The sequence below is a fragment of the Neodiprion fabricii genome, chromosome 6 (assembly GCF_021155785.1).
Source record: "Neodiprion fabricii isolate iyNeoFabr1 chromosome 6, iyNeoFabr1.1, whole genome shotgun sequence".
In the NCBI taxonomy this organism is placed as follows: Eukaryota; Metazoa; Arthropoda; class Insecta; order Hymenoptera; family Diprionidae; genus Neodiprion; species Neodiprion fabricii.
Genome location: NC_060244.1, coordinates 6,233,046 through 6,257,400, shown reverse-complemented (window position 1 = coordinate 6,257,400; position 24,355 = coordinate 6,233,046). Strand labels below are relative to the sequence as shown.

At 35.4% G+C, this 24,355-nt stretch overlaps 4 protein-coding genes across 13 annotated transcripts in view; 3 read left to right on the top strand and 1 right to left on the bottom strand.

Annotated features, from left to right (window-relative positions):
* The first annotated feature begins 1,150 nt into the window (after window positions 1–1,150).
* On the top strand, window positions 1,151–15,511 carry LOC124185204 (brain tumor protein). The gene is made up of 10 exons (XM_046575724.1): window positions 1,151–1,399; window positions 1,763–2,593; window positions 4,861–5,192; window positions 5,375–5,579; window positions 6,241–6,730; window positions 6,853–7,023; window positions 7,147–7,397; window positions 7,508–7,865; window positions 7,972–8,204; window positions 8,307–15,511. The coding sequence occupies exons 2-10, from the start codon at window positions 1,928–1,930 to the stop codon at window positions 8,409–8,411; spliced, it is 2,811 nt and encodes a 936-aa protein (XP_046431680.1). The 5' UTR covers window positions 1,151–1,399; window positions 1,763–1,927; the 3' UTR covers window positions 8,412–15,511.
* LOC124185208 (synembryn-A) lies at window positions 15,205–19,435 on the bottom strand. Its single transcript, XM_046575732.1, has 10 exons — window positions 19,027–19,435; window positions 18,555–18,694; window positions 18,352–18,467; window positions 17,913–18,211; window positions 17,667–17,830; window positions 17,176–17,425; window positions 16,945–17,089; window positions 16,668–16,815; window positions 16,463–16,582; window positions 15,205–16,215 (listed from the first exon to the last, which is right to left on the bottom strand). Exons 1-10 carry the CDS (start codon window positions 19,114–19,116, stop codon window positions 16,125–16,127), a joined length of 1,563 nt encoding a protein of 520 aa, XP_046431688.1. The 5' UTR covers window positions 19,117–19,435; the 3' UTR covers window positions 15,205–16,124.
* Window positions 19,436–19,707: 272 nt separating this feature from the next.
* Window positions 19,708–22,563, top strand: LOC124185207 (probable dolichyl pyrophosphate Glc1Man9GlcNAc2 alpha-1,3-glucosyltransferase). Of its 3 annotated transcripts, XR_006871350.1 has the most exons (8): window positions 19,708–20,017; window positions 20,087–20,359; window positions 20,495–20,663; window positions 20,791–21,000; window positions 21,156–21,395; window positions 21,493–21,638; window positions 21,821–22,312; window positions 22,422–22,563. XR_006871350.1 is itself a non-coding variant. In XM_046575729.1 (7 exons), exons 1-7 carry the CDS (start codon window positions 19,848–19,850, stop codon window positions 22,248–22,250), a joined length of 1,638 nt encoding a protein of 545 aa, XP_046431685.1. In that variant the 5' UTR covers window positions 19,708–19,847; the 3' UTR covers window positions 22,251–22,322. The 3 variants fall into 3 exon arrangements, 2 of the variants coding, with proteins under 2 accessions (XP_046431685.1, XP_046431687.1); XM_046575729.1 differs by lacking the exon at window positions 22,422–22,563 and having other exon boundaries at window positions 21,821–22,322; XM_046575731.1 differs by lacking the exons at window positions 20,791–21,000; window positions 22,422–22,563 and having other exon boundaries at window positions 21,821–22,322.
* Window positions 22,479–24,355, top strand: part of LOC124185203 (dedicator of cytokinesis protein 7) — a 58,606-nt gene continuing 56,729 nt past the window's right edge. For 5 of the 8 annotated variants that reach the window (XM_046575720.1, XM_046575723.1, XM_046575719.1 and 2 more), the window contains exons 1-6: window positions 22,537–22,668; window positions 22,915–23,095; window positions 23,273–23,451; window positions 23,605–23,746; window positions 23,842–24,045; window positions 24,123–24,314. In XM_046575720.1, the coding sequence (XP_046431676.1) occupies window positions 22,955–23,095; window positions 23,273–23,451; window positions 23,605–23,746; window positions 23,842–24,045; window positions 24,123–24,314 (858 nt within the window). In that variant the 5' untranslated portion in view covers window positions 22,537–22,668; window positions 22,915–22,954. Of the gene's footprint in view, window positions 22,733–22,914; window positions 23,096–23,272; window positions 23,452–23,604; window positions 23,747–23,841; window positions 24,046–24,122; window positions 24,315–24,355 lie in introns of all 8 variants that reach the window. The other 3 variants (XM_046575718.1, XM_046575716.1, XM_046575717.1) reach the window with 3 other exon arrangements.

Below are 24,355 nucleotides of genomic sequence, written 5' to 3'. Positions count from 1 at the left end.
AAATGGATGGATATCACCATTCAAAATACACCTGTTTCAAATACATTCTCAGCATATATTTTATTGTAAGAGTGACGATGTTCGAATCAATCTGTAATTGCAAAGATTTAGTGAGTATTAGTACTGCTATATGAGAAAAAATTTACATCATCATACCAACCAATCTCGACGATTTGCACACCCTAGAAATTTGACTTTTTCTTTTTATTTATAAGAAATGCAATTGTCTATATAACCTGGTATGATGATGTGAATTTTTTCTCAGATAGTAGCACTAATGCTCACTAGAACCTCACATTCATGGATTTTTTCGAACATTATTACTCTTACAGTAAAATATATACTAAGAACGTGTCCGAAATGCGTGTATTTTAAATTGGGAAATCCTTCCTCTTACAGGCACGGGTTACAGTTGATATAAAAATTTGGAAAAAATTGTGAATTGTTTTTGAATTATTTATAGTTTATTTGGTGGGGTGATCCAGAATAAATTCGTCAACATTCTAAATGAGGACCACCCTACCATACATAGGTACGAGTTACTGCAGTATGTATCGTATTATAAGGAACTAGGGCAACAGGTAATAAATTCACAGCAAAACTAGGGTAGAATTCATCCGGACTTCATTTGCCTCAGTAAATCGTGAAAGATCATGATTTATGTATCTTCACTGATTGTATTCGTACCAAATATTTAATTGAGATTTCGATATCGTGTCACACTCGAGAAATACGTGACAGGCAATTGAGATTACAAAGCGATTGATTTTTTTTCTCTACCCTTTCCCACGGGTTCAACCTAAATCGCCTGAATGCGGAATTGCGGATAGCGTAAGATGTATGTATCGACATGTATGTATACATAGGATATGTGTTACAAGGACAGGAAGACATGTGTGGGGGCATGAAAGCTCATCGAATCCAGTGATCGTGACCTTTTATTCGATACATCTTTGTCGAGCAAACGGGGCTCGCGGCAATGCGCAAAAGCCGGAAGAGGTTGTAGGCGCGTGCCGAAGCACGCCATGCAGCGGCTTATAACATTTGAATTTATCGACCGTCGTTTCCTCATACGTGTTACCGACTCTATTAGCGTTAGTTGTTCTCGGTCCGAGGTAGGCAAGCGCATCGGAAACCCGGAGTACCGGTGGCATCCATCCGTCGCTGAGCCAATAGTCGAGCGTCGTTGGACGAAGGGGGCCAATCGGGACGGAGAACAAGAAATACTGGTAATACTCGGAGTGTGTTCCTCGCGTTCAATAATGGTGGTCGCAGGATCCTTGGTATACGAAAGTCGAAAAGTTGATTGTATTAAAAATTAAAATCCAAAATGGCAGTGGTGGGCATTTGGAAATGTGCAAGAGGCGTGATGTAAATATGAAAAGCATTCAAACATAAGGTTCGTAGCACGTTGAATTACTCAAATTACGGAGTACCACGTATCGCGTTAACTTCTGAGCTGAAATATCCGTCGACACGATGTCCGTTCTGGTCATCGGAACGGCAGGCGCAACATTTTTTTCATCTCCGCATTGTAATCGCGGCACGATCGCATATTAATGCGTTTATTTGTATGAAAAAATATACGCTTCCCTTGAATCTCGGCGTCTCTCGTCAACCAAGTATCGATCAACGCTATTACGGGCTCAATCAAACGTATTCTGGTATAGCGTGGATAATCGAACAAGAAAAAAAGTTTATTTCCGCATTATTAATTTATGTTTTTTTTCCCATTATTCGTTTTTTTTTTTGCTTTTTTCAGGTCCTCTCTTAATTCCAACAAGAGCAAACTTTAACTGGCCTATTCTGCGACCCTCGATACTTTATGCATAAAGAGCAAACAATTTACATAAAAGTAGTGCAAAAAAAGTTTGAAGAAAAAGAAGGAAATAAAAAAATTATCATAGACTTATAATATCATCGACTAATGGCATCCTCCGCTATCGCTGTTCCCTCCGGAACAGCTCAGCTTCCGACCACCGGAGGGTCCTTAGGGATGGAGGAAACCGACGGAAGCGACATTTTTGGCGACAGGAATGGAACTTATGCTGCGGGAAGTCCTGGAGACGCTCTAGAGGAGATCACCTGCGGAGCCGAAGACACTAGGGACCAGGCATGTAGTCTCTGCGAGGGAAAATTGTGCTCTCCTAGAGTCCTGGGCTGTTTACATGTGTTCTGTGAAGCTTGTTTGGATAAGCTTTTGATGGACGAAGCCGGGGACTCCAAAGTTGGTTCAGTTCTGAGCTGTCCTCAGTGCAAACAGGAAACTAGGGTTGGACCTAAGGGTGCTGGGTCACTCATGTGCGACTACGTTCTTACCAATATATTGGATATGTCCGCCATTGAGAACATGGCCGTGTTGTGCACGTCGTGCAAAACTAAGGAAAGCGCGGTCGCGCGATGCTCCGATTGCGCCAATTTTCTTTGCCCGAACTGTAATACTGCTCACCAATTTATGAGGTGCTTTGAAAGTCACAAGGTCATCGCTTTTGAAGAGCTTAAACAATCCAATGAAGCTATACCTATACATAAACCTATTTTTTGTGAGTCTCATCCTGCCGAAAATATGAAATTTTACTGCTACACGTGTCAGGTTAGTACTTTGCGTCATTTTACAATGTATTTTAAGCGCATAACAATCTGTGTCACTCGTGATGCTTGCAATTTAGACAGTAGTCATCAATAGCTTATCTGAAAAGAGCAGGAGGATTGACAATTTCCATCGAGTTATAAGATATCATATTTATGAATTGGAATCTTTATTTATGAATTATCTTAATTGTTTGTTACGTCGCTCCCATAACTAATCTCGCTACTTGCTGCTGCTAGTGAAATTAAGAAAATGTAAAGAACTCGTGACGTGGTACATATTTGTTATACAATTCTGAGGCATCTGTTGTATTCGTATACTGCAAATTCACAAAAGTACAGCAAACGTCATAAACTACAAAATTGACTCGCCGACACAAATACAAACAACATGCAAATCGTTTCGTGAATAATGAATAAAATGAATCTCATACTAAATAACACAAACACGAGTAATATTTCTTGCTGCAAATCTATTTGAATCAATATCTGCACTTTTAGAAGCTCAAGAAATCCAAGACTTGATTCAATTATGTTATTTTTAGAAGAAATGAATGCAAACTGAAGTACCGAATGCCATTGATTAACTTAATTTTCGATATTCATATAATTCGCATCCCAAAGAATTAGCATCAGAGTCAATTTCCAAACTTTAAACATAATAATCTGAAGTTTTTTTTTTTAGTATTTGGTTTCAACATTTTTCCTACCCACTTGTCTATGCTATCAAAACAAATTGAAATACGTTTGCATTTCATAATAAATATAATAAATTCTCTCCTAATTTTTTTCTAACTTTTTCATTTAAATGACTTCGACATTTGTGGCAACCACATTCTGAAATTTTGTGTACAATTAAATGTAGCACGTATTTTATCCAGACTTTCTGACACTAACAGAGAAACTAATATCATATTTTTTTTTCTTAAAAAGACATAGGTAACAAATTGTGAAAAATTAACATTTGAAATGTACGCACTAAACATTAGTGAATTAAAAATTGCAATTTGATAAGTTGATTTTTATCTCTTGATGATTTAAAGATCAAACATCTTTCACTAGTCACCTTAAAGATTGATTATTGTCTACTTTACGTAGCTAGAGATAATGTTGATAAAAGCGACCCAACAAAAAACAGTTGCCTGGTAAAAATTGAAATTAAAAGCTTACATAGAGAACAATGTTCGATCAAATCATCAGGAGATAAAAATCAGTTTATCAAATTGCAATTTTTAGTCCACTAATGTTTAATACCTACGAAAATATTACCAATTTGATTAATATTTATTCAAACGTCTGTACACAGAATGAAATGATAGGAAAAAAAAATTACAATCTGTTGACCTGTTACATTTTTTTGCCCCATGTAGGGATAAAATGGGATTTTACGGTCCGTTTTGTGGGTCTAAAATCCCGCTTACACACCTGTACGTTTAAGTTGAAAAAGTATGTAAGAGGAAAAATCAACATCGGGATAAAATACAGGTCAAGCTTCGGAAGGCATAATTAACAATTTTCACTTTCATTTTGAGTTTGAAAATTCAAAAATTAACAATTGATTGATAAAGGTTGTTTGATTTAAATTTACATTTGTAAATCACATAATTGAACCCAGTTCATATTTTCATTCAGTTACAAACCTTTCTGTGATGAATCAAAAAATTTATATTATCATTACATTTAATAAATATGAATAAATATATTTTTTAACAATAAAGTATTATTGTTCTTAAGGAGGGGCTGCTCACCCCCACTTGGGCTTTGCCCTTCCGTGCCCATGTACGCGACCTTCTTCATCCTGTCTTTTTTTTTTTTTTTGTATTTTTTTTACAATCTTTTTCAATTTTACGGCTGGTAGGACAAAAAAGATTGTATGCATCACGAGCGTAACGATTTACACCTTTGTGCGATCATGTCAGGCACTTGGCGTGTAAAACCGTGTTTTATACTCTAGTAACGAAAACTACTATGTCTTGGCAGTTTTTTAACTGACAATACAACTATCCAAAATATAATGAAATACTACAATCATTCTACAAAGACATCACGATTATTTAGAAAAACCTAGCACAATTATTGATGAAAGAGGTCCAGCATTCAATGCACTGATTCTCGTCGGTAATCCATATTGAATTGACAATTTTAGTTCAAGTATCAGAACACAATATATGGTTTTCACAGTTGAATTTCTAATTCATGTACCATTTTGAATAGTTCATGATTTTGTTCTGTAACTTGTAACTAATTTTAATGTTAAATTCTGTGTGACAGGAGCCAATATGCAACGAGTGCTTGCTGGTTGAACACAAGGCTCCGGATCACCAGTACGAGCGACTGACGGATGCAGAGCCGCGACAGAAAGAGGAACTCTGTAACTTGATGACTGAAAGCAAATCTAGAATTGCAGAATGCGATCAGGCCTCGTCTCAGTTGGACAATGCGCTTAGCGAGTTGCAAGCTCAACATGACCAGGCCAAAGATTTAATTAACGAGACTTTTCAAAGTTACAAGGCAGTTCTCGAAAAATGCCGGGAAAATGCTCTAGACACACTTGAACAACTACATTCCGAACGTGAGCTCAAGATAATGGATACTTTCCATAGGTGAAGAAAATCCTTCATTCAAAATTTATTTTCTATAGAATGATATTGTCTTTCCGTTGTTTCCCCTTCGGATTCATCATAAAATTCTGTGGAAATCATGCCTATATTTTTTCAACCAATTGATTTGCTGCAGATATGTATAATTGAGTTAATAAAAGTTATGGAAATTGCTCTTTTTCCAGCGTTGAGAAAACTGTTGAGAAAATAGAAGATGCTTGTCGTTTTACCTCAAGACTATTAGAGCATGGAGATGCAGTCGAGATTCTAGCTCTTCGAAGAGTAGTTGGTTCACAACTATTGAGCCTAATCAAAAGTACACCAAAGCTAAACGTCACGTTCTCTATTGAGTTTCAAACAGACTTTAACCACTTTGAAAAGACTGTCAAGGTAAGTAGTTTGCAGTAATGCAAATTATTCAATTTCTAGTTAGGTAGTTAAAAAATTGTGAAAACTGTACCTGAGGTAAGATATTACTGATAAGCTTAATAGATGAGGAAAATTCGAGTACTTTGAAATCATTTTGACGCCATAGAACTGAAAACCACAAATGCAATAAAAAACATTTTTTCGACCACAGAAGTGTTATATGAAATTATTCCTTTCAATGGATTTCCAATTTGTTAACAGAAGACTTGAAAAAGGTTGAACCTCTTTAGTGGCTTGTCTAGAACTCTAATTACCGAAGTTAGTAAGCCCATCAGTAAAGTCTCAAATATTCACAGAAATCAATTTCCAAACATAACTTTAGTTGTTCTCAAAGTTTCCATAAAACTTTTCTGTACTTGAAGCAAGATAAAATAAAACGCCAATAAATAAAACAGTTTCGCGGGATAATAGTTTTGCAGTTGGTGCAATGTTTGAGCACTATTGGGCTACTTGTCTAATAAAGCAATGTTTGGTACTGCTGACGGCAAACGACAAACTTAGCAACTATAATTCCAAGTGTGTGGTTCCATGGGATTGTAAAATGATAGGAGTATTTAGGTAACAACCTGATTGGATTTTTATGGAGTTGTTACCTAACTGTTACCCCTGTGGTGATTTACAGGAATCCTTCGGTAAATTTCGCACGGAAAGTACGCCAACCAGGACTCAGGAAAAAGCTCCAAGCGTTACTGGAGTTTCCGTTCAACAGATGGCCCATAATTCAATGGGTTGTCCTAGTTCAATTACCACCAGTTCCCCCATTTCACTTCCTGCTTCTATGCAGTCATCCTTTGAAGGTGAACCGTCATTCGTTATCCCCCCGACTTCCAGTCCCCAAAATGTACCACCACCACCGCCTCCTGTCTCTCTTCCCCCAGGTCCAATTCACGGTCTCACTAGTATTCAAGAGTACAATCTTCAGCAACTTGCCAGTCTAGCTGAAAAAGTGGAGATGGCAGGTGACAGTGGCGTTGTAGGCCCCAGCTCAAATTCCAGCCCTACTCCGTCCTTCACATTGGCTGAATTGTTTACCGGGGACCTCAGCTCGACAAGTCATGCCATCAACAATCTTCAGGCTTTAGCCAAGCTTGGAAACACACTTGGTAATCAAGGTAAATTTCAACATCAACAATATGTTATTTTAATTTTTCTTTCACAATGTTTCCACTTCCCAAACACCCGAGCCCAATTAATTATTTAAGATCGTCATAATTAAACAACTCACTGTATACAGATCTCGGTAACACTGCTTTGAACGGAGGTGGTGGCCTAGTTCTGGGCCGTGGTCCATCTCCTAGTTTGGTCGACAACTCTAGCCTAGGATCTTTGACTGCTAATAGTATTTTAAACGGAGGATTTCAATCACTCTCTTCTTCAACATCGCCAATACTTTCGCGGGGACCAGGTAAGTGAACTAATAAATTTCAGGGAACTATTCCTATAGTCTATATTATTCTTTCTATTGAATTTTTGCATTCAATGGTATCAGATAAATCGATTTCAGTAGGGACAATCAAAACTGTTACAGATGATCTTATAGGAGACTCAATGCACAACATCCCCGTTGCTGTCGGTGGCACAGTAGGTAACGTTAGTGGTACTGGAAGTGGGAATTATGCTCACCCACGTTCCAGCAACCCAAAACTTACCCCTATGCAGATTAGGTGCAAATTTGGACAGCTAGGACCGAGTAAAGGACAATTTAACTCGCCTCATGGATTTTGTTTGGGGACAGACGAGGACATAGTAGTAGCTGATACCAATAACCACAGAATTCAGGTACTTTTTTGGGTTGTAGGAAATAAAGAATTAGCATTGATGCTGGAAAGAATCCAAAGATTGAAATTTTCCTCACAAAGTTTAATGCAGTGCAATTTCGTTTATACAAGGTGTTCGAGAAGATTGGAACATTCAAATTCCAATTCGGTATCCCTGGAAAAGAAGAAGGTCAATTATGGTACCCACGAAAGGTCGCAGTGATGAGAAATAGTGGGAAGTTTGTCGTGTGCGACAGAGGTAACGAGCGCTCTAGGATGCAGATATTCACTAAAAATGGCCATTTCATCAAGAAAATAGCTATTCGATATATCGACATAGTAGCTGGACTCGCAGTCACTAGTCAAGGGCAGATTGTAGCTGTAGATAGCGTATCTCCGACAGTTTTTGTCATCAGTGACACTGGAGAACTTCTCCGGTGGTTTGACTGCAGCGATTATATGAGAGAGCCGAGTGATATTGCTATCAGTGGTGAGTTTGGAACGACCTATTATTCAGCTTGTAATCTTTTCTCTGCGACTATGAGCAAGTATTCGAAGATACTCCCAACATTTATATAAAAACTATGTTATTTTAGGGAAGGAGTACTTCGTTTGCGATTTCAAAGGACATTGTGTAGTAGTTTTCAATGAAGAAGGTCTATTTTTACGCCGTATCGGTTGTGAGAACATAACAAACTTTCCAAACGGCATTGATGTTGGCGATGCCGGTGACGTGCTTATAGGTGATTCGCACGGTAATCGTTTTCACGTGGCTGTTTTCACAAGAGATGGTTCCCTTGTCTCAGAATTCGAGTGTCCGTACGTCAAGGTAATATTATTTATCTATAGTACTCTGACTGAACGTTGGTTACGTTTTGGTATTGTTAAACAAAGACAGGGACAGATTCATAACTATATTGATATATTACAGGTCTCACGTTGTTGTGGACTCAAAATCACGTCAGAGGGATACATAGTCACCTTGGCCAAAAACAACCACCACGTACTTGTTCTCAACACCCTATACATATTATGAGGCGTGGTGAGACCAATAATTATAACTTAACTTCCTCCTGCAAGTGGAACCTTTTGGAACTGCTTTGCTTGCAACGAAAGACAAACGCATGCCCAGGGCAATTTTTCGGTTGACTTTCGGGCCTATCAAAGCAATAGTAAGTGCAGCAGCATGCAGCTTTATATAGTAATACAGTACATGCGTCCTTTTTTTAAAATGAAAGTAACACATCCGGGAAAAAGGTAAGCGTACATCTCCGACCAAACAGTATAAAATATAGAAGTTAGTTACCTGATTACATTGGGAAACCCGTTGAAATACACAAGCTACGTTATTTGAAACAGTGGTATTATTGTTCGAGGCCGAAAAGCAATTAACATGGCCTTTTGTCAAATTTGATTTTACATCATTTTTGACACGTCAGTATTTTAGGTACATTCGTTAATCAAACTAATCTAGTCTGGGGCAAAGTCCATCGAGTAAACTCGCTAACATCCATTTACTCGTATAAATAAAAGCTCTACTTTGCTTTGATTGCCTGTTAATAATGCGAATCTGGCGAGTAGAAAAAAGCACCAAGAGTTGGAACGAGTATTTGGCTTTTAGAACATACATTTTTTTGTAAAACGTATTTTGGAGATGGGTCGAGTTATCGTCGATAGCTCGCAAAAAATCTTTATCTCATTGAATAACTAAAGTGTTGCATGCTGCGAGATAGCTGTTAGTACTTCCTGCTCCTTACCCTTCATATCGTCATATTTAAAGAAAAAAAAAGGAAAGAAAGATGTAGTCGTTAATACAACACTCACCTAAACCACGTGAACGCCATGTTCCTGACTTTCCTGCTTATTTCACTTAATAACGTAGTTAATATCAAATACAATATATACAAAATAAAAAAAAAATAAAAAAAAAATAAAATAAAATATGTTACTACGAAAAGAAAAAGAGAAGAAAATACAAACTTACGTCTTTTTGAAAATCAAACATTTAGTAACATTTAAAAGCAAACTTACAAAGCATACTACGAACGTGAAACGAAACGATTAATTAAGTATTGCCAGCATAAAATTCAAAGTTGTTTTTAGCTCCGATTTTCGCGTTGTTAAATTAGATGAGACACGTAATGGTTAACAATATTTACTCAGGATGCTTTATTATGGTCCACCGTATGAAATATATTATATATACGAGAGTGTGAATTATTGGTTCGTGGTGCTAGTGTCCAATATCCATACCTTGTAAATGTATTTGTTATGAAATTGCAAAAGTTACTCTCTCTCTCATTTTACAATGAAAGGAAGTAATTGAATAGTTCAATATAAAGTTCGTAGATGAATATTATACTAGTATCATAGGGACGATACTTTATCTATGTAAAATAGCGTACAGTTTGCTAAACAAGTTCTATTTATGTAAATACGAAAACACAATTCATCAAATATCCATATAAGGAAAAGGTAAAAAATTACAAAAAAGAAAGAAAAAAACATACCTATATAGAAACACACATATTTTTTAGGGTTGTTTACATAACCAGCCTTAAGATTTGATTGAACTAAAATATGTAAAGTACACAAGCTAAAACATGCATCGTCAGGTATATTTTGACAGTTCTTCGTTACTGTGTTACCTTACTCATTATTATCCATGATAATATTATTAACAATATATATGTATATATGTACTATCTATACTAGTATATGTATATTATATATGTTAGTATAAAAACTTCTCTTGCCATACCAAATGTTAGGTAACACAGCCGCGTTATTAATAGTTATATTCAAACAGCTTTACTAGGTTTATCTTGCATATGGTTATACACGATCATCAAGCACGGAATAACTGAATCTAGTATTACGTACCCAAATTGCTTATCGGTTCACGATTGAAAAAACAGTGTCATGTAGAGAATTAGTAAGTGTAGTAACAGAGTAACCAACCAGTGTAGTTTTACGCGTAAATCATCAGCACATTTCGTATATACATCGCATTGCATTAAGAGCCTACCTACACCTGAAACAAACCAGTCATAATCATCTGGTAAATGTTGCGAGGTTTTAATTTTATATATGCCATTAAAATTAATCCTGAACTATATATAATAGTCATGGTTAGCAGAGTTATAAAAATAATGCCTGTGATAATAGTATCGTCAGGATAAGTTGTGTCCTTAAGAGTCTCTGATGTTGTTGCTAGGTAATATAATTAGATGTACTAAACGAGCGAAAGCTGGTGTGTGCCTCATGTAGGTGTGTTCACGTCAAAAATGCACAACGACACCAACATGGCGCCACCAACAGTCTCACATGCGGTACACTGAAAACGAAAAAATGAATAAAAGTAAAGAGGAAAAGGAAAAGAGGAAAAAAGAAAACAAAAAAAAAAGATAAAGATAAAGAGAATATGTTGCAAATTTTTTGTCAGTCATATTATACAAACAAAAACTCATAGCATAACAAATGGATGATGACCATTATTTGAAGGAAGGAAGAGAAAAAAATGGGGTCTTTTACCTCACAAAATTATAATATTACGCTCACCTTATATATACTTGAATATTTTAGTATAGATTTACTCTATTTACATATTTTTATCTGTGGAAGACTACTTGGCTAATTTAGGCCACTGTTGAAATTCACCCCTTATTTGCCTTGATGTTTGAATTACAATAATAATATTAAAATGAGGATTAATTGTTACGTAAATGGTAATTGTGATAGATTTTTTGATGATTTTTACAATCTCAAAAGTCTCATTATCCTAATATGTATAGAGTTATATAGAGTCACTCTCTACGTAATAGATATACTCTGCTTACACTGTTAAACTAATATTAAAATTTGACCTTACTAAATATTAACAGTTTGAACACTGTCAATATACACAATTATCATATTTTTCGGGCTTGGATAAAAGGGGTCAAAGCAATGGCTTATTATTATCATCATCGCTAACATCACTGTCCCTGCAATTGACAAACCGCTCAGAATCACACTTTCCCTTTGCTTAGTTTCAGTCGCGCGACGTGGTATACTAAAACATAAGTGAACCCGTTTAGGCAACTCTATAGTCGTGTATTGGGCAAAACTGATCTGCAGGCACTGTTATCGTACCTCTTGGTAATTCCACGCGATTCTTTACCTTTGTTTTTCTTCTGTGTAGAACAATATCTTGCGATATTTATTATCATACATACAGAAATATATCCATACATATATGTAAATACATATATATGTTGGCGATTTTTCAAATTTATCAGTTCTCTACACAAGCTGGCACCAGGGAACTGTAGAATTTCAGAACTCGTTCAGTCCGTTAACTTTGTAACCATGATAGCAGGGGGAAGGCATTGAAATTGCTATTCTCGAACCATTAACGATCTGACTTAATATCATGTATACTTGAAATGTGACAAAGATTAACGAGAGCCTATCAAAACTGCTCCGTCACGAAGCAAGTTCCTCATTTTTAATATCGTACTGCGTTGAACATAGTAAATGATATTCCTGAATTCGACAAACATCAAACAGGATCAGGCGCTCGCATACATAATAATATTAATGGTAGGACTAGTACGATTCAAGATAAGCAACTACTTCAAGCCTACGGTTAATATCATAGTCTTCCTAGAATCCTAATACAATATTCATGACTTCGCTATAATTGTTAGGGCACGGCCAATTATTTAAAAGTAAAAGAAAAAATATACTGGCTGGTCACAAACGGAATAAAGCGCGAAAAGAATTTGTTCCAATTACTACGCGACTTTAACTATTATGAAACGCGCCCTATTCTAACTGCTATATGCCTTTTTAGCAAACATGGCTTATACATTATTCGTGAGGATCTTTTTTCTTTAAGCATAATTTGACTTATATTTATATATAAAAGAAGTTTATGAACAAAAATTGAGAAAAACCTGAAAAAAAAACAAAACGTATAAAAAAAAAAAAAAAAATTCGATCGTTCATCCGTATATGATAGGTATTCATCATTATTTTTGTAACAATATTTTTATTCCTCAGTCATTCATATATTATACATTGTATTTAATATGATTAATTTTTATCTTTATGCAAGCATTATGTGTTCTTCTGGCTGTTTACAACGCTGTTATAGCGTATTTATTTCAATATGTTAGGGTTGCCTCTCTACCAAATTTTTGCTGGAGGCATTTATCTAGGCTTGATATTTTGCTTTATTACAAACATTTTATTTACGTGACTATTCATTATTATTATTAGAATTTAACTTCTTCCACAAATTTGTATTTATATTATTTATACTATATTATCGTTTGATTCAATTATTTTACGTTCTATATTTGTGGTTGCGTTAAATGAGATGAAAAGAAAAGTGGAAAAGAGAAAAAAAAAATATTATTACACATTTATTTTACGTTTTGTTGCAATCTGCTTCTCTACTGGGGAGTGAAGTTTATTATTTAGATAGTTGAATATTGTTATTACTAGTAATTTTTTTTTTTTTTTTCAAATACTCACTCTGAGATAGTGCGATGATGCCATGCTATTTGGCTTACACCATTACTTCATACAAATAACTAATTAGTTTGCATAGTATTTAGATATAAAATAATAAGATACCCATACTATACTTTGCATCTATCATCTGCATTCCAAAATATTTACCATGTCGAAAACAAAAAAGAAAACGCAGCAAATACAAAGTGCTAAATCTTTGCTACATAAATACACGGTACATCTACACACTGACACACACATGCATATACACACATAGTAAATACTAAATAGGTACTGCTTTTCCCTCGCTTCATGATACATCGTTTTACTGTTCCCATCTGAGTTTATTTTTTTCCTTTTAACTTTCTGACGATTTTTTTATTTTTACTTTCGAATATTTTTATTGTTTTACTATCGTTAATTTTGTTTTCGTTTCTTGGCATTTAATCGAAAATACAAGAAATAAATTCTTTAGTGCCAAACAAAATATTTATACGTAATAAGTATTGCTTATGAGTTATTTTATTATTCAGACTTTTGAATTTGTGCCGTGTGAAGTATCGAGGTAATTAGAGTAAGAAAAATTTACGATTAAATCCTTGATTAGTCAGTTAAAGTACAAATATTTAATGTATTCTATTGTTAGTTGATAAGTGATGAGAGTTGCATCAGGCGTAATGAGTGTTACTTTGTTCCATTCCTCAATAGCACTAGCTTTATTTATTTGCATTAGTTACTTGTTGTAATACTTAACAGGCTGAGAGAGGGTAAAAAAGGAAAAGGTCATGCAATCGCCCTGTAGATTATCATTCATTAATTTTTTTTTTCAATACCCTAATTGTCCCCTTTCCGAGGTACTTTGTTTACATATCAAATTGACCACCAAACGACACAGTTGCATTCCATTGGTATGCTTAATTGCGTCTATCAGGGTTCGAGGATGCATACCTTTAAATGTTCCGTGATCTCTGTGTGTTCCCACTGATAATTTGTATATTGTGATTTTTAAACCAATATTTGGCGAATGCTGATTATTAAGGAAAAATGGTTATTATATCACTAATCTGTGCTGTTAAATGTTTCCAAAGATTAAAATGATTAGTTCTACTGTTAACTAGTGTTACACGCCTCTGCGCTTGACGTTATACGGTAAAATATTCATTCTTCTGTATAATGGATACTGGACTCGTCAGGTTTGCAACAGTACTCACATACTCGGTATAATATCCTTGCAAAGTCAACGTGTAACGTCGTTTCGCAAGAGGCATGTAACTAAGTAGCGATATCGTGAAAAAGACAAGATTTTAACAACTTGACATATTAAGTACTTTGTACTGTGGAGTATTGCCGCTACTTGCATAAATATCAGTTTTGTGACTTAAAATTCATGAAAATCTGTTGATTAGTTCGATTGTAAGCCATGTTTTCCTACAACAACTTCCATTGGTACTATTTTATTTGATTGACTGTTTTTATATAACAAAAAAAAAAAAACAACTTGAAAAATTCTAAACTATTAAAGTGTCCCGGGTATCACCTATGTCACGTTCCAAACTATAAAACCAGAATGAGAATAGTACAACTTACGAAATGAAGAAAATAAATAATTTAAACAAAAAATAAATTGTAATGCAATATGGAAGACGTATGTATGAATATATTTTTTATATGCTAATGGGATGTCGAGGAACATGGTCTCAGGATATGATGTAAAACGTATTATTCACAGCCATATAAAGACCAGACAGTTAGTCTTGGCTGTCTATAAACATCGGCTCCCAAAACCTACTCAGCCTTGGTACTGAAATACCTTGTCACTAAAAAATTGATTTTCAAAGTATTTTATTTGATTTCATTAAATGTTAGTCGTTTACTCTTGATTTATTATTTTTAGGAAATATGCTTTGGTTTTCAGGTTTTTTTTTTTTTTTGTTTTTTTAATTTACTATTTCGTTTATGATTTTTTTTTTTTAATTCTTCCAAAGTTTGTTAAGGCTAGTCCGTAATTATCTGAAACAGGGGTCTCGTTTATGTTTTGAGGCAAATCAGCTTTTTTCTACCTTGTACCTACAAAATTTTAGTTTCATTTTTATATGAAATATTAAAATTTATTGTATTATACGTATACACATCTATATACACTTTTACAAAAAAATATAATATTTTAATCTACATACCGTATTACATAAAGTAAAAAATATGGAACATTTGCTACTTGTATATTCATCAAATGTTTTAAGATGGAAATATTTTAATATAGAATGGATAATGTTAGCCTTAAAGAAAATATTCTTTGTTGACAGTATGTAGGTTTTTTCATCATATCAACTCGATTAGACATTAACTGCCAATATATACAAACTGTTCTATATTAAGGTATTTTCAAATTACTCTATCACTAAAGCAGTTCTCTAAAATATGTAGGGGCATACATTCTTGTGTGCACATAGGCTGCAATGCAATAATAATATTGTGATGCTCACAAAGCACATAACACAAGTTACAAGAAACAAAGAAAATTGTAATGTTTAACATTTCATGTGATTTTCGAAACTGTTATATTTTTTATTTCCTGCCAATTGTTTAATTTGTAACGTTGTTCTTTGTTCTTTTTCAATAAAGTAAGCAAACCAAGTGGGTCTTTATTCATTTCTACAATTGTTTTACACACGAGCTAATGATTTTCAGCAAATCATGGTTGATTCAGATTTATACAATACCTGGAGTGTAGAATTCTTGAAATGTAAGGAAATAGACCAACTGAAATGAAATCTTAGCCTTGCTTTCTTTAACAACACCAGCTCATGACGCATATCTATGCATGCTAAATTATTGTAATTTAAAAACATTTAGAGAAGGCATTGAAAACGTACGAAGTGAAAAAAAAATAATATAACTTGGGTAGTTCCAAAAAAAAAAAAAAAAAATTAAATAAAATGACGCGAATGGTACAGAGTAAATGAATACTTATGTACGTCATTTAATAATGTTTAATTAAAGCATAAGTACCTACAATCATTTATATCGCTTCAATTAAGTGGATATTATTTGAAAACTACAGAGCAATTAGATCAATTAAAACAAAACGGAAAGTGATAATAAATAAATTAACACAGCGTATATGCAGTGGTCAAAGCATAAATAAGTAATAATTATGGTATGATCTCGATGCGATCTTATTGGCTGGGAACTCTATACTTCAAGAAAGAGGTAATAGAGAATGTAGGTAAATTTTGATCTGTGAGACTTATTTAGAATCGTTCTGTAACTCTAAAACATGTTCTATCGGCTTTGGTTTGCCATCTTCTCCAATTCGACATGGCTGTACAATTCCTTCCCTAAAAAATAAAAATATTTTTTCAACGGGAGTCATTTCTATGTTATCGTATTTAAAAACTGCATCACTCGAGATATGCCCAGAGAACAATAAATTCAATTTTCGGGCTATTGCAGTAAAGCATAATCTAAAAATCAAAACTGCCATTGTCCCAAACAAGACTTCAATGTTATCGAATAATTCTGTTGGACGTAACTTGAGGAGCACCCTTTTACTTCAAATGGAAAAATAACTTCATATGTCAGTACCTCGTCAATTTATCCATTAGATTAGCAAGCTGAACAGCCTCATATTCCTTTCGTTCCTCACTCATTCCTTCCAAAGGATTAGGCTTTGGACTTTCGTAACAGCCAGTTATTGGATTAATTCTGGAAGAAAAATCGAAGTGTTAAACATTCTGCTTGGGTACATGTTGAGTGCCAGTCGCATATCATTATCTTTTGATATACTTACTGTTCCTTGTATTTAATGTATTCATCTGTGTCACTGTCCTCTGATTCGGATGAATAATTTGTTTTTGGTTGACGACCTCCGAGAAGTCCTTTATTTGCGAACATGCCAGCTGCATTTCCGTACCCCGTGTATTTTACCATTCTAGCAACTGATGTAAGTAGTAAATGTAATTTATTCGATTTCCAATTTTATTTTTCTTATTTTATTTTTTGGAACGTAATAAAAGAAGTACATGTCTTCAATTAAACAACGTGACACAATTGGCAAATATGCTTACCACTTTCTTTGCAAAGTATAAAAATCAGCTCTGCCACTAAATCTCTGAGGTCTGTTTGTGGATTAGTTAATTGCTTACACAACTTTGCTCTAAGCGTTATACCTTCCTCAGGTCGTTTCATAACATCTTTCAATGGTGGAAGTATCTATAGAATTGAGTTAAACAATAATTAGAATTTGTGTTCTTTCAATTTTTTTCGTAGGTATTCTCATCACTCAAGTAATTTCGTACCTGTAATCGAATGTACTTTCGAGCCAACCGTTGAGCTCTGGCGAGTCTTATTAGAACCGTAGCAATTGGTGAGATATTTTCTGTCAGATCAGTTTCAGAATCTAGACGTTTGTTCAAAAATTTCAATAGCGTAGAAACTGCCCTCATATCCATGTTGTGATAGACTAGTTTCACATTATCGCTCTGCACGGGTGGAATTAATGTGCTATACGAATTTATTGGTACTACTGTTAACAAATTCACAGCATGCCTGAAATATACAATTGGAACCAACTTGAATTTTTTTTGCAAAGTATATGTTGGAAGTACAAAAAACCTCAAAAAACCTGTGTCAGTCTAACTGAATAAATTCCAAACCTTAAAGTGTTCCAATGTATATTGACACCACCTTTCTATGACTGGATTGTTTATTATTTTGTAATCAATTGTGTAGAAATACATAAAACAACAAGAAAATTTATCTCTATTTATAGTAAATTGTAATAACTCACGATATGAGTTCATCCTGATTTTCAATAGTTTCGCATATCAGTAGCTCGTACAAAATAGATACTAATTTTTCATTCTTTTCCTCTTCCGTCTGTTCATCTTCGGCTCGTATGTAAAGGTTGAATAAAACTTTCAAAACTTCACAGGCAATAGCATGATCATTGACCTGTTAAATGAAGTGAGGAATTAAAAATCTGAGTTGTATTTAAATACAAATTAACGACTAAATTTCCAGCTAGGATCAATACCTTGAGAACGGATTGTGGCCTATTTCTAAGCTGCTCAGAAGTTTCTTCCAGCATCTCAATAAGATGGACTTCTGCGTTCAATTCAGTTTTAACTTTACTTCTAGTATTTATACATAGAGCAGTAACTAGAAAAAGTAGTCTAAGGTGAAACAGTCTGCCTTCGTGTGTCAGTTCGCTTCTTTGCTTGCTCAATCGTTGAACTGTTTGGGAGAGGCAAGATGATGTTTGTATCACAAGGGTCCTTGCCTGTTGACTGTTGTATATCAAATTACATAGCACTTTTAAAGTTTCCACGACAGCTGAAACAACAAAATAATAGCATATTAATCTACACTTTGACTTAGGGCATAAATTTATTTTCTGCAAATATAATCCTTTAGTTACTTGACAAATTTTAGGTCTTTACTCAAATTAGCTAAGGTAACGGAGTGATACTCACTTTCGGAATTGGAAGCAACATTTTCATTGTCAAGGTTAGTGTCTAAGTAGGCAAATCTTAATAGAGTTGCTATTCTTGATTCTGTCACCAACTCATCAATGTCAGTTTTATCTCGGCTGCGAATAAATGAATGTTACTTGGTATATCCCGATAAGAAGAATTTTAAATACATTACTTGGTTTATAACAGGAATAGAGTTAAACCTGAGTAATCTGAGTGCACTTAGACACAATTGATGTGTTGACTTATACTCCTCGTTATTGAGGGTATCGAATAACTGTGTCCAAATTCTGTTTCTCAGATTATTTTCATTAAGCTCGGTAAAATTCCTCTGTGTTTCATGCTGTAATAAATAATCAAAATAATTCTATATTTTTAGCAACTGGTAAAATGTTCGACAAGAAGCAAATAGGTGTGGTTGTTGAGTTTAATAATTCAAATTTATTAGAACGAGGTATGAAGGTACTTGTTGAAATATTCAGTAGAAATAGTATTCTTTTTTGTAATAAAGGATTGTTGAAGAGTTTGGACATAACGAATGAACAAATTCAATCTAATCGACAATTAGTAATTGAGTTAGCGAAAAAAAAATTAAAGAGCTACGACACCTGTAGGACAGGCTGCCAAAGAGCTGTTAAAATAACCTCGCCTGGGCGAAATTATTTTATAATTTACCTCAGCAATGAATTGACTCAAATTTTGAGTTAATTCATCGGAACTCCCAGAAAAAATATCAAATTTCACAACTCCCATGTTCTGTATCATCCTTCTCGAACTGTCAGTGACGTATAGGTTTATTGTATAGTATACAATGCCGCAATTACACAGCGTTCGTTGTATTGTTGAAAAGGTATAATAACGAAACTGCGTTAACACTTGATTACATTTTAGAGCACTTAGAATATGTTCATGAATTTTGTGGTGTATCGTATATTAGAACGCGAAACCTGCAAACTGTAATTCGGACTTCGGTCCCGGCTTCTTCGTGACGAACCTATACGTGCTTCTACAGAAGCCCTACGAAGCGTGTGACTATAGGTATGTATTTACATGTAATACATTTGCGACTGTGCGTGACAGTCGTCGCCGATGCCTATGTACCAACAAATATCAAGGTTCCGCCTGCTTTCGTTGTTAAATATCCGCCAAAGCAACCGAGAGATGGCGTCGCCACCTTACACATTCCAATGTTCGTATGCGTGATGGATGAAGGCTGAAGGCAATTGGAGTACACCATCGTTTTCGCTCTGTGCTGTGATTGGCTGAGGGTGCTTCCTGAACCAATCAGCGCGTAGAGGGAGAGAGATAGAGAAAGATATGATGAGTTTCTACCGTGGATTCTACCGGCCCGGCAGTGCCCGGCACAGCGTTGGAACAGTCTATGGTTGGAACACGTCGGGTGTTTAGGATAACCTGAAAATTTGAAAGCGCACAAATATCGATCATTGATATGATATTCGCCGAGGACGACGGTTCGACGTCCGCTCCGTATCAGAATGTCGTCGCGGAAAAAGAACGAAGAATCTGTAAAAACTGTCGAACCTTCGGAAAAAGAGGCAAAGGAAAATACGGCAGCAGTGGAAGATCCTTCTAACAGATCAAGTCGGTCCTTTTGGTTTCTCTGCGCCTTGATAGCATGTGTCAAACTTCTTCTATCTCCCACATAGTAAGTACATTCCCTCTTGCTATTTTTTTCTTTATGGACATCTCATTATTCAACAATTGTACGCTTTAGTCACTCGACGGATTTTGAAGTGCACCGAAATTGGCTTGCAATAACTCACAGCTTGCCAATTAAAGAATGGTATGTCAATGCAAAATCCGAGTGGACCTTGGACTACCCACCTTTTTTTGCCTGGTTCGAATACTTTCTCAGTAATTTTGCGAAGTCTGTTGATCCGAAAATGCTGAATGTGAACAATCTTGAGTATGCGTCTGTGGCAACAAAAATATTTCAACGTTTGACTGTAATTGTTACGGACTTTGTATATGCATATGGTGTTAAAGAGTAAGTTTATTAAGATGAATTTTGTAACAGTTCAACAAATGTCATAGACACGAGCTTTTAGATGACATGTAAACGCCGACTTAATTGTGGCAAAATTCTCCTTTAATGTGAAGAAATGTTCTTTTTAAATCTCAGACTAAGCCAAACGCTTCACCAGGATGAAAAAAGCTTTGCCACGTTGATAGTTTTAACTTTGTGCAACGTTGGACTACTGATCGTTGATCACATTCATTTCCAGTACAATGGATTTCTGCTCGGTGTACTTATGTTGTCTTTGTCCAAAGTTACCAGGATTTCGAAGGAGGTAAATTATCTATCTGTTCTATCTTTGACTGTGGTATTTGCAGCTACCTTCTGAATTGATTAATCGTTTGCAATATTATACAAGTTATTGACAGAGGTTATTGTTACTAAAATACACTACTTTTCAGAGCCAGGTTCTTCAGGGAGCATTCTGGTTTACTGTTCTCCTCAATTTAAAACACATATACGTATATGTAGCTCCAGCATTCATTGTGTGGTTGCTGAGAATGTACTGTTTCAAAAATAGACAATGTCTAGTTAGAATTTTAATACTTGGAAGTATCGTTATTCTAACTACAACATTGTCCTTTGGGCCATTCATAAGTCAATTACCACAGGTAAAAAATTTCGAAAAATATACATACTTCTATACCCTCGTAGAGCTCATTTATTTCTAAATTTAGAATTCTTTGACAGAACCCAACATACAGAAGTACAGCACGACAAAATAAAGCTTTCAGTACAAATAAATATCGTGTTTAACTTTATTCAGGTAATAACAAGATTGTTTCCGTTCAAAAGGGGCTTGGTCCACGCTTACTGGGCAGCTAATGCTTGGGCCCTTTACACAGGATGTGATAAAGTACTGTCAATAATTTGGAAGCAATTTGGTTGGTCGACAGCATCTGGTGCAGCCTCAATGACTGCTGGATTGGTTCAGGAGAACGTTTATGCTGTTCTACCTACTCCCACTCCTGTTGCAACTTTTGTAATAACATTCACAATGATGCTTGTAAGGAGATTGTCAATTAATTATTAAAAAGATATTTCGGACTGCAACCACTAATCAATTGCCCTGACAGAGGAATGAAATTTTGCTTTGTTTGCAGCCTAGCTTATGGGTATTGTTTATTCGAAACAGTCACAAAACGCCACAGCATTTTATAAGGTGTGTCGTTCTGTGCGGTCTAACATCGTTCATGTTTGGCTGGCATGTACATGAAAAAGCTATACTGACTGCGATTATTCCGTTATGGTATGTTTTAAACAACTATAAATTCACATATTCTGTTTACTTAGTATGTCAAGTGTATTGAGAATTAATAGACATACCTAACGAACTACACTTCTGATCCTTTTCTTTTGAGACTTACAATTTTTGTACTCTATACAATTTCCTGTCAACTGAACTATAATATAGATCATGTAATGTTTCAGTGCCTTGGCAACAATCGATGCAGGTGATGCCAAAATTTTTATTATTCTGAGTGCAGCAGGACATACGGCTCTTCTACCGCTACTTCACCAAATTATCTTTGCTCCATTACGAATATTGCTGCTTCTAACGTATACAAGCATCACTATAATAAGTCTCTTCAATCTGCATAATAAATCGTTGCTGAGTAATTACGAATGGCTCTATATGAGTTGGCTGCCATTTCTGCCAGTGTACGAAAACGTGCTGCACAAACTGCTGTTCGGTGATCGTCTACCATTCCTCCCCCTAGCCCTCACCTCGCTCTACTGTGCCGTCGGCGTTACTTACTCCTGGCTGTATTTAAACATAACATTTTTCCGAGATGGTAAATACACGACGGAAACTGCAGTGACACTGGATGGGGGTAAAAAGAAGATCAAAGTTTTGTAGAGATGAGGAGCTGACAGACGTGATTACATTCATGTCTCTAATAATCGGAAGATAAACTAAGAGTAATAATAATTGTAATTGTTTCTTCCAATATTTCTGATTTCCCTAACTGAATTCAATAAATGAAACCTATTCAGTTTTTTGTAAAAAATTCTTTAAATCATATTACAGAGAACGCCTGTTTTACCAGTAATCTTGCAGTGGCTTGCACCAACTCCACCAACTGCCCGTATTTTATCAAGCGGCGTTCGCCTCCGTCCGTCAACGCCATTTTGACTGTTGTGTCAAACGTGCATCAGTCTGATCAGTCAATTAAATGGTGAATTGTGTATGACATAACAATATCCCAGAAATGGGATCGTGACATATAAACTTGAAAAACGATGGGCAGGGCTTTGATGGAATAATCTTATGTCAAGCAAGTAAATTCATTTCTTAACATTTCGAAGGGTACCGACCGACTAATAGGTTGTAAAATTCGTGTATGTAACCTTGTTAGAATTTGATTTTATCTTGACACTTGACAATGTTTCACTTTTGAGTCATGGCGATATTGTTATCTGCGGCAAAGTAAACTTCATCAAGTGGAAACTGAGTGGAGTGATAAATTACGTATAAATGATGCTAATTCAAGAATTCGCCTAACCTAAATTGCTTCTTTCAGGAATTGAATAGAGCGAATTTTCACGCATTCACCGATCACAATGTCATCAGTTCAACGTGCCTTTGCTCATAAATTGAGCAAGCAGCATGCATCTGACGTAAGACGTCAGATAGCTACTTCAACATCTTACTCAAGAGATTTGTCAAAAAGTGGCAGCAGCGTCTCGGGTTTCTCATCAATGGTAATACTGCAATCATTTCAATTTAAATTTAATGTACTTAAGAAAGTGGGAAATTTCATTCGAAAGGTACAATGAATTCTGAATGAAATCTGAAAAGTCTCAATGAAAAGTGACACTATACTGTGACAAAGTTGTGTTCACATCCCTTATATGTTCCCTATGATCTTTTTTCTCAAGATGTCACTCTGTGAAGTGCTGGAGCCTTTGGACTATGAAGAATTTTTGGCCCAGCATCAGACGATGTTGGATCGTGATCCATTGCGACCAATCTTAGATTTCCCACAAGGGGATGTCGAGTTGAAAGTTGTTAAAAGAAAAATTCGAACAGAAGAACCTGTTGTCCCATCTGAAACACTGTAAGACATTGAGCTTAATTAGTTCTAGGTAGAAAAGACTGTCTCATAATAACTCTTATGCAATTCTCTTGATCTGAAGCTTAATAATCATTGATTGACAAATTACATGTAATTATGATATTAGTTTACATTGTTGCACTATTTCTCTTTAAGGGATGCAGTATCACCTTACGTACGGCGATGTGTAGAGACCTTTACATCAGATTGGGTGATAGTGAATCGAAAGTACAAAAGACGAGTTTCTCCCATTGCCAGAGATCGGCTTCTGCAAGATACACCCAGACAGGACTTTGAGGTATCATCTTAATAATCTGATTTCCAAATTTATTGAAACTTTCACTAAGCCTGCTTTAATGCAGTTCAATTGCATTTGTATTTAATTCTTATCAGGTTGATCAAGAAGATGTTAATGGTGCTTTGTCACCTCATGATGATGAGGATTTTTCAAATTCTGCGGATACACCACGGGGTTCGTGGGCTAGTCTGGATCTGCGCCACTCTCAGCATGACCCGTTATTACCTGGACTTCTGGACCGCGTTTGCCCGGAAACTGTGGATCTGACAAATGAAGAGAAACGTTCGGAAGACCGTCAGGTGCGATAGGGATTATGATAGCTATGTGACAACAAAAGACTAATTCAGTTGAATTGATCGATTGAAATGTATTTCAGGAAGCTTTGTTTCCACTTTATGCACCTCCATCCTCACCAGATGATGAGTGGCAGGAGATAAACCCAGCCTTAGAACCTTCCGAGCCATTCTCTCACAAAATATTAGTCAAATGCCTACAATTGAAGTTGGAGCTTGAGGTTGAACCAATATTTGCCAGCTTAGCATTGTATGATGCCAGAGAGAAAAAGAAGGTTTGTTGCTTGAAGCACAATTATTTTGTTTTACATATAAA

Bases quoted from the DNA above. Each gene is read 5' to 3' on its own strand.
- LOC124185204 (XM_046575724.1), top strand. From the start codon at position 1,928: ATGGCATCCTCCGCTATCGCTGTTCCCTCCGGAACAGCTCAGCTTCCG. The intron at 5,580-6,240 runs GTAAGTAGTTTG...GGTGATTTACAG, and splicing joins ACTTTGAAAAGACTGTCAAG to GAATCCTTCGGTAAATTTCG. The intron at 7,024-7,146 runs GTAAGTGAACTA...AAACTGTTACAG, and splicing joins AATACTTTCGCGGGGACCAG to ATGATCTTATAGGAGACTCA.
- LOC124185208 (XM_046575732.1), bottom strand. From the start codon at position 19,116: ATGATACAGAACATGGGAGTTGTGAAATTTGATATTTTTTCTGGGAGT. The intron at 17,831-17,912 runs GTATTGATCCTA...TTCATTTAACAG, and splicing joins GGCCACAATCCGTTCTCAAG to GTCAATGATCATGCTATTGC. The intron at 16,216-16,462 runs GTACTGACATAT...TTTATTTTTTAG, and splicing joins CTAATGGATAAATTGACGAG to GGAAGGAATTGTACAGCCAT.
- LOC124185207 (XM_046575729.1), top strand. From the start codon at position 19,848: ATGTCGTCGCGGAAAAAGAACGAAGAATCTGTAAAAACTGTCGAACCT. The intron at 21,396-21,492 runs GTAAGGAGATTG...CTTTGTTTGCAG, and splicing joins TAACATTCACAATGATGCTT to CCTAGCTTATGGGTATTGTT. The intron at 21,639-21,820 runs GTATGTTTTAAA...GTAATGTTTCAG, and splicing joins ACTGCGATTATTCCGTTATG to TGCCTTGGCAACAATCGATG.